Raw genomic sequence first — 9380 nt, forward strand, 5'->3', positions numbered from 1 at the left:
ATTCATTGATAATATACTCAATAACAATTATTTTATCTTTAATGCACTCTCATACGGATAAGTACACAATATCGATATACTTAATTCGATTTTTCCATTTTTGTTATTCTTAATCATAAAACTGTAGTTGAGTTGTCACATTACACTTCAACAACGATAACAACAACAACAACAACAATAACCAAACCTTATTCCACTAAGTGTGGTCAGCTATATGGATCAATTGTTTCCACAATGTTCTATCTAAAACCATGTTTCTATCAATTTAGTTAGTCTTTAGATCTTTATTAATAGTTTCTCTTATAGTTTTTCTAGAACTTTCTCTACTTCTAATTGTGTGACTCCTTTTCATTTGCTATACTCCTTGGAATAAAATTTATAGATCTTCTTTCTACATGCTCAAACCACCTAAGTCTATTTTAGATAATCTTTTCTATTATATGTGTTACCCAAACTCTTTATCTAATATTGTCATTTCTAATCTTATTATGTCTAATTTTACTACACATCCAACACAACATCCTTATCTAAGCTACACTTACTTTATTCTCGTGTTGATTTTTAACTGCCGACATTTTGTCACATACAACATTCCAAGTCTCACCGTTGTTCAATAAAATTTTTCCTTCAATTTTAGCGGTACTTTTGTGTCACATCAAACTCTCGAGACCCTCCTCGATTTCAAACACACCCAATTTAAATTCGATAGATTAAATTCCCTTCTATTTTTTTCAATAATCTAAAAATTAAATTCACAATTATCAAACCAATAAACCTTTTCAATCTCAAATAAGACAGTTTTGGAAGTGACAAAGATATTTATACTCCTTGAAGCATACCAAAATACACGTTGCTTTAAATAATGATATTTATTATCTTTACTTTAAAAATTGTACTTTTATTATTTATATGTCTCTAATACTTTTTTCATGATTTGAAAGTGATAATGATATTTATGTTCTTTGATGCATGTCAAAATTTATGTTACTTTAAATAATAATATCTGCCATTTATATTTATTTAGGGTTAAATATATTTTTATTTTTTTATAAATATTTTAAATTTTATTTTTAGTCATTAAAAAAAGATATATTTTAGTTTCTACAAAGTTTTCATATATGTAATTTTAATCATTATTATTTTTTAAAATTTTGAAAACTGTTTATTATCCTTTAATTTTTAAATAATTATTTTTATACAAAATAATTATTTTTATACAAATATTGTAAATTATTTAATTACTAAATTTTAGAATTTTTTAAATTGAGAAGAAATAAATATAAATTTTATAAATTTCAAAAGGTAATAATAAAGTAATGAAAATCTCGACTTTGAAAGCAAATTTTGAGTTTTTTTTTAAGGAGCTTTTTAAAATGTTTTAAACATGTCTGTAAAATAATCATTCAAAAATACACATTGGTTTAACAATAGAAACTAAAATTGCATGCATAATAATTTTGAAGGAACAAAAATTCAAACATACGCATTAATTTAACAGTAGAAACTAAAACTAGGTGCATAATAATTTTGAAGGGACAAAACATAATTTTTTTTATAGGGGCTAAAAATAAAATTTTATATTTTATAAGAATATAAAAACATATTTAATTAATTTATTTATTTTAAAAAATCAAACATATCTATTAATAATTTATACGTCTTCTCATGAAATATATTTAAATATATATTAAATCAAATAAGAGACCATTATATTTTCATGTCAAATTTTTAATTATTAATTTTTCTATTTTTTAACAAAATATTAATTTATAAATATCAATAATTTGCAAACATTAACATATAAATACAAATAAGTACTGTTTTAGGAATTTGACCAACACTTTATACCCAATTAATTTAACTATCATTAGAGCAACTTACCCACCCCAAATTTACTCTTACAAATGCAGAGTGATGTGAAAAACAATAAAATGTTAAAGTAAAATAGTTTAATCCATAAATTATATATAAAGTTAATTTTCTACTATAGTTAAATAGTACTGCATATTACATTGTCATCTAATACATGATGGTGATTAATTGACACTGTAAAAATATTTTACAATATCAGTGTATAATTCCTTTTTTTCAAAATGAATAAGTGAAATGTTGAGATTCAATTCATTCATGATCTCTGATGAAATGTATTATACACTTATTTTTCGAGTTGAGTTAAAGAAACAATTTTTTCTATTTTAAAAAAAGAAAATGAGTTATGCACTGACAGTGTAAAAAAGTTTTATACTGTCAACCAATCACAACCATGAATCAGGATAAATCAGATTGTAATTTTTATAAAATTTATATGATATGGCAAAACGATTTGTTTCTATTGGATGTCAGTGCAATATCTTTAACCTCTTTTAAAAAAAATTTCAAACAAAATATATTGATTAACAATGTAATTTTTTTTTATAAAATTAATTAATTATAATCATTAAATATTTAGAGCAGTTTAATTTTTATTTTAACTATCTATAAAATAATACAAACGGATAAATCATACGTGGCAGTCCAGCAAGGAAGGTATGGACACAAACTCATAAATCTTACGTGGCAAATGCCAACTTTTTGATTGGTTAACAGAACTCAAGTTACGTAGTTCGCTTCACGTTCATCACAGTAAGTAACCGATCTTTTCCGTCACTCACTTCTTCACACCTCGCCACGTCAGCATAAACCGTTCTCTTCTCATCTCATTCGCAGTGACACACCACAACACAAACAACGGTTTCACTTTACCGTTCTCTTTGACCTTTGACTCTCTCGGTAAAACTCTAAACCCTAATAAAATCATTTTTTCCCAATTCAATTTCTATCTCTTCTCCGATCTGCTGCAATTTATCTCTCCCGATCGGAGGTCTAACCGTTTTTTCCGGTGAAATGTGTTTTGGATTCATCGATCGATTTTCCGATTTTCAATTTCTGACATTGTCGTTTTTTCTTCATCGCAGCGGAGGCGATTCTCGAAACGGTTATTTTCAGTAGATCTATAGTTTTTGTAACGCATTAGGAAGAATGAAGAACACGGAACGAATTGCGAATTTAGCTTTATTAGGTTTGCTTCTTTTCTTGCTGAATTTTATTATGCTTCAGTTTATACTCTAAATTTATTACTAAACTCGTGCATTCATTAATTATACTATTCTACAATGTAATTGTAATGTTCTTAAACTGTATACTAGTTCAGAAATTGGATAAGGTGTTTTTGAAATTTGATTCTGAATTGTTGTATCGGTTTAACTGGTTTGTAGAATTTTTGTGTTTCTACCTTGTTTAGTTATGTTGATGGTCTGAAATTGGTACTATTTAGTTTAATTGAGAACTCAATGGTAACGCGATTTATATGCTATGGCAGGTTTAACGTTAGCGCCGCTTGTTGTGAAAGTAGATCCAAATTTAAATGTTGTTCTGACTGCTTGTATCACTGTGTTTGTGGGATGTTACCGATCTGTCAAACCAACTCCACCAACTGTAAGTAGTAGCTAATGGTTATTCTTTTATTTATGTATTGCACTTTTTTTTTAAGCTTAAGATCTGATTTATCGGAAGTATGTTGTATTTAATTATGCAGGAGACGATGTCGAATGAACATGCTATGCGTTTTCCCTTTGTTGGGAGTGCAATGCTGTTATCACTTTTCTTACTCTTTAAGTTTCTATCTAAGGACTTGGTGAATACTGTGTTGACAGCCTACTTCATTGTACTTGGGATTGTTGCACTATCGTATGTTCTTTTCCTTGTACATGTTATCTAGTTAATACAACCATTTTTTGACATGTTTTCTCTTCCACTGTCTGCAGAGCAACATTGTTGCCATCTATTAAACGCTTTCTACCAAATCATTGGAATGAGGACCTCATTGTCTGGCGTTTTCCATATTTTCGCTGTATGTGACGCCGTCTCATTTTTTACTTTTTTAATTATGTTACCAGTGATAGCTACTAGTGGTTTTGTGATTCACCACATCAATAAGTTTGAGAGTTTACTTATTGGCAATGCATATTTTGTTTTATCTATTTGAAAGTTTTCACTCTCCAATTAGTGATCATCCATTTTTGAATGCTCCTTGCACAGCTATTATACCTTTAGGTTCTACTTTCATTCTTAAATTAATTATTAATTATTTTAGATAAGGGATGATAAATTAAACCAAGTATAATACAGGATAATGTTTAATGCTTTCATGCGTTGATTTAGGTGTTTGCACTTAATCTACTTGACATTAAATTTCTTCACCCATACAAAATGATTTTTTTCCTTATACTTTCTTACACAGCTGTCGAGATTGAGTTTACTAGGTCACAGCTCGTTGCTGCAGTCCCTGGCGCCTTTTTTTGCGCCTGGTATGCTTTACGGAAGCATTGGCTGGCAAATAATATATTGGGTCTTGCTTTCTGTATTCAGGTTTGACACTTTACCTATTAGTATGTCTGTCTGTAATGTTCTCTATTTAGATGACAACCAATTAACGATGAAAATTATGTACCTGAGAAATAATTTTATACTGAAGTATGGTATCTAATTGGCAATAAAAAGTTGAAAGCAGCACCATGCAAGGTTTAATATTGAGGAATTAAACATTCTATCTTAATGCTATAAGTTTGTTTAAAATTGTGAACCGGTTTTAATTAGTAAACTTAAACTGTAATTAACGGATGTTAAACATTTACAGGGAATTGAAATGCTTTCTTTAGGCTCTTTCAAGACTGGTGCTATTCTATTGGTAGGTATTTGTTTTTCTTTTTAATTGAACTTAATGGTACTCCAAGCTTCATTACCTTCAATAGCATTTTATTAGTAGTTTTGACTTTTGAGACATCTTGCTTTCTATACAAAATCCTTTTCTGATTGCAGAAAAATCACGGCACTGCTCTTTATCTTTTCATTTAAAAAAATTCAAACATGGTTGTGCTATATTATAATTATAATATAATATAAAGTAAGCCTTGAGCTTGATTTACTATTTTACTTGTTCTTTTTCTTTTGGTTTCTCTATTTCTTTTTAAAATTTTCAATCAAATCTAAGCTCAGAAAATTCCTCTGGTCAAGAATTATGTTTTATTCCATGCAAATATGTTAGGTCTTAGTTTCCACGAGTTAAAACATATGCTTTTTGTTAAACGAGTATTTTATTTTCCAATATGGGTATTTTGCAGGCTGGTCTTTTTGTATATGACATTTTCTGGGTTTTCTTCACTCCAGTGATGGTCAGCGTCGCAAAATCATTTGATGCTCCAATTAAGGTTAGTTTTTATCTAAATGCAATCGAAATATTTGTTTATATGTCTTTGTATGAATGTTCGTAGTCTAAGTTCCATTCCATGATAACTATCTGATAAAAAAACTTATTAATTTATTCTTAATTATGTCATTTAAATTGTTTTGCAGCTTCTGTTCCCCACAGCAGATTTGATAAGGCCATTTTCAATGCTTGGACTTGGTGATATTGTTATTCCCGGTAGGATGACTCTCTTTTGATGTATTGATGTCTTTCTTTTGTGAAATTGACCTGTAATAATAATAATACACTTCAGTTATTAGTATATATTTGGTGTTAGATTTTATTAAACAGGAAGGGATGGAATGGTAAGGAATGCTTCTTCTCCCTGTTTGGATGATTAACTCACGGGAAAAAGAATAAGGGAAAGGGTCAGAAATGTAAAGTTTCATTATAGACTCTACAACCCACAATTTTAAGGGAAGCAAAAAGCGAGGGTTCTAAGGGGGGATGGCTACCCCAATTTTCTCTCCATTCAAAAGTTCTTAAACTCCCAAACAACTATAATTGAAATGGATCTAGGCCAGTTTTTAAAAATAATTGAAATGATTATGCATGCATATTTGCTTGATGCAGATTGCTTTTCACACATGCACACAAACACACACCCGCAAACTTTTTCACGACAGCAAATATTTCAGGCTATCGTATAGAGTTGATCCTGTCTGTACAAGGATGGTCAACATTAGATGTCCATGTTTCGGTAAATAGATTGTTTGAGCTTTTATTCAAACAAGGGCTTACGTGAGAGCTTATGTCATTAGCTGTTTTGCATGGGCTAATTTTCATAAACTTCTCCAAAAAGCTTATTGACTTGAGCTAAAAAAAGCTTATAAGTAGGTCATAAGTTTTTTTTATATCTATTTACGTATGCGCATTAAATAAGGTCCCTACAATCACGTGGTTGGTACTTAAATATTTATTGACCGTATTCTTTTTTCCAATCAGGTATCTTTGTCGCATTGGCTTTGCGGTTTGATGTATCTAGAGGAAAACCACCCCAGTACTTCAAGAGTGCATTTTTAGGATACACTTTTGGCGTGGTCCTTACAATTGTTGTGATGAACTGGTTTCAGGCTGCACAGGTGATTGATAAGTGGCATTTTATTTTATTTTTTCATTTGGGGATATGGCATGAGGGCTGTGGTAACTAATGCCAATCTCACTGCTAATACATGACTCGATGAGGTTGTGGAACTTGGGTTTTGGAGATCAACTTTCTCTACTAACGTTTTTCCCTTTTTATTGTTGTCCCTGTTGTCAGCCTGCTCTTTTGTATATTGTACCTGCTGTAATTGGATTTTTGGCTGCCCATTGTATTTGGAATGGTGAAGTCAAACAGGTTTGTTTCATTACTTAACGTTTCCATTTCCGCATTCTCATATCTTTTTTATGCGTTTATTTTGATTTAATGGAGTATAATATATTGTTTCCTGTTTTGTATTACATTATTTTCCAAGTATTATATGTACATGTGTTTTCAAATATGTACTTAAGGCAACAGAAGATAAATAGATGTGACCAAATATTATATAATGCTTTCCTAATATTTTGGAAGTTATTGGAAGCATGATTGTATAATTATGCTTTTGCTAGGTGTGATTTGGCTAAGGTCTAACAACTTTTTACATTCTATAATATTAATGCAGTTGTTGGAATTCGATGAGTCCAAGGTTGCCAATTCATCAGAAGAAGAGAGTGATGCCAAATCTAGCAAAAAAGATGAATAAGTTGAAGCACGCCGAATACAATGCTTCTAATTCACAAAAGAAATACTGTTACTTTCTGGGAATGCCGATACTTAAGTTAACTTGTTCAGCAACACACCTTTGTAACTGATTGTGATTACAAAATATATGTTAGTCTTATTTCTCAAAATTGCATTTTGCTTTTACTCCTTGACTGTCCAATCTAGGTTTCCATAGCAAACTTTCCAATGTTTTTTTCCCCTTCCCTTTTTCTCTCACATTACCCAATATGGGAGCATGCATAAGCTTGCTTTATAGTACTCGTAAGTATTCTTTTGCTTTGGTTTTTCTATTTATTAAACTAGTCAACCCTCCCTTGTTGAACAATTTAATTTGTTACTGAATTCAATACTTCTTTTGAGTTGCAGTAAATACAATAATCACTTTAATTAACGTATAAATGTGTAGTATTATAGTACTATTCTCTTTTCAAGTGAACGTTTCTAATCAAATATGAGTCCAACATGACCTAGTCCAACATGACATAGGTAATAAACGTAGAATCAATATAGAATTCACTTAATAATCGACATCAATAATTATGTTCATCGAAGATATGTTCCTAAACTAGACCATATCCTTTTTGTGAAAAAGATTCCATAATATAATTATTTCCCCCCTAAACTATACAATTATCTTGGAGACGAGGAAGACCAATCTTTTGTATGTTTTTCCAATTTTTTTGACCTCACATTGAATTCTCCATCATATATCATGTGTTTAAAACAAAATGGTGTTGTTGCGAGAAAGAATTGATACTTAGTTGAAATGACTCGTATTATGCTCTTTCACAATAATGCACCTTCTAGTTTTTGGAGAGATGCGATCCTTACATCTTGCTACTTAGTCAATCACATGGCCTCCTTTATACTCAACAACCAGATACTACATTCCAATTAGTTTTTCCAACATTTTTATTCTCCACCACTTTGCATCTTCGGATGCATATGTTTTGTTCATGACTTTACTCTTGAAAAATATGAACTTGCTGCAACATTCCTCAAGTGTCTTTTTCTCAGGTACTCTCGTCCGTAAAAGACTATCAATATTATTTTTTCAGATTTTTCGTTAATATATTGTCTTTGTCGATGTTAGCTTCTTTGAAACTTGTCATTTTTTTCCTTCTACTCTCAATAAACTCAATATTTACGGTCATTCATAATTCTCTCTAGAGCTCATGATTATTCCCATTACACTAACACTTGTCTTAATCCTCCATTGTCTCTATATCTCCACCCCGCTTTGCATCTATTAACGGAGGACACATCCATTACCTGTTCTTTAAGGCGCGTGTATTACTCTATCAGACCCTCAGTCTTCATATCCTATACTAGAACTATCCATTATTATATGTACAAGTAACATGACACATCAAAATCCTAATCATATATATGCTTATCGTTTGGATTATCATGAATATCTACATTATACTCTACTTGTGAGGCTTTCTTGGATTTTGTGTATATTCCCAAAACTGCAAGTGAAGTTATGTATGACCCTGATGACGACAAAGTATAGCCTATTATATGACTACTTACACTCCAATGATTCTTAGGAATCAGTTCCCTTACCCAATGGAAAAAAACAACAGTGGATTGTCAACGGGTCTATACAGTGAAAATTGAACATGCTGGAAATATTTAGTGCTAAAAAGCTCATCTCATAGAGAAATGATACAACTTATCTTTGGTCTTGATGATGGAGACACCTCTTCTCTAGTTGCCAAGATCTTATTTGTGCTCCTTTTCTTGCCTTAATTGTTATTCATTAATGGTCGTTCCATCAATTAGGCATAAAAAATGTCTTCCTAAATGGTGAGTTACAAGGGAAGGTGTACATGGCGCAACCACCTTGATTCAATGTTAGTGGTGCTTCTCACCTTGTCTATCGGCTTTGTTGATCTCTTTATGGCTTGAAATAGTCTCTCGTGCTTGGTTAGGCAGGTTTAACATTGTGCTACATGAGTATGGTATGGTTAGCGGTGAAGATGATTGCTCTTTTTTCTTTTTGAAATCTTCACTAATCACTTGCTTTTATTTGATGGTATATGTGGATGGCATAATACTTACGGCTAATAATAAGGTTGTCATTCAGCGGTTGAAACATCATCTGTTTATACACTTTTAGACTAAAGATTTGGGGCCACTAAACTATGTTTTAGGATTTGAAGTGTCTCAATCTAAGACTGGTGTCACTATTATTCAATGAAAATATGCTCATGATATACTTGAGAAAACTGAATTGCTTGATTGTTGAAGTAGTGACACTCATATGCATTCTAATGTCAAGCACATACCAAGCTAGAGGGAGCCACCGAGAGACCTTGGTAGATATTAAGGTCTAGTTGGCAA

At 31.0% G+C, this 9380-nt stretch overlaps 1 protein-coding gene across 3 annotated transcripts; it reads left to right on the forward strand.

Annotated features, from left to right (window-relative positions):
- The first annotated feature begins 2628 nt into the window (after positions 1–2628).
- Positions 2629–7159, forward strand: LOC131660015 (signal peptide peptidase-like). Of its 3 annotated transcripts, none has more exons than XM_058929129.1 (12): positions 2629–2769; positions 2955–3058; positions 3359–3474; positions 3575–3726; positions 3804–3889; positions 4280–4407; positions 4676–4726; positions 5160–5246; positions 5392–5461; positions 6230–6366; positions 6546–6623; positions 6931–7159. In XM_058929129.1, the coding sequence occupies exons 2-12, from the start codon at positions 3019–3021 to the stop codon at positions 7009–7011; spliced, it is 1026 nt and encodes a 341-aa protein (XP_058785112.1). In that variant the 5' UTR covers positions 2629–2769; positions 2955–3018; the 3' UTR covers positions 7012–7159. The 3 variants fall into 3 exon arrangements, with proteins under 3 accessions (XP_058785112.1, XP_058785113.1, XP_058785114.1); XM_058929130.1 differs by having other exon boundaries at positions 2712–2860; XM_058929131.1 differs by lacking the exon at positions 2629–2769 and adding an exon at positions 2856–2878.
- Positions 7160–9380: the final 2221 nt, after the last annotated feature.

This window comes from Vicia villosa, linkage group LG3 (genome assembly GCF_029867415.1).
Source record: "Vicia villosa cultivar HV-30 ecotype Madison, WI linkage group LG3, Vvil1.0, whole genome shotgun sequence".
Taxonomy (NCBI): domain Eukaryota; kingdom Viridiplantae; phylum Streptophyta; class Magnoliopsida; order Fabales; family Fabaceae; genus Vicia; species Vicia villosa.

What these genes read in the sequence shown, in the direction of transcription:
- LOC131660015 (XM_058929129.1), top strand. Translation starts at nt 3,019, where the DNA reads ATGAAGAACACGGAACGAATTGCGAATTTAGCTTTATTAG. An exon ending in GTCTTGCTTTCTGTATTCAG is followed by an intron (nt 4,408 to 4,675) that starts GTTTGACACTTT and finishes AAACATTTACAG; the next exon opens with GGAATTGAAATGCTTTCTTT. An exon ending in AGACTGGTGCTATTCTATTG is followed by an intron (nt 4,727 to 5,159) that starts GTAGGTATTTGT and finishes GGTATTTTGCAG; the next exon opens with GCTGGTCTTTTTGTATATGA.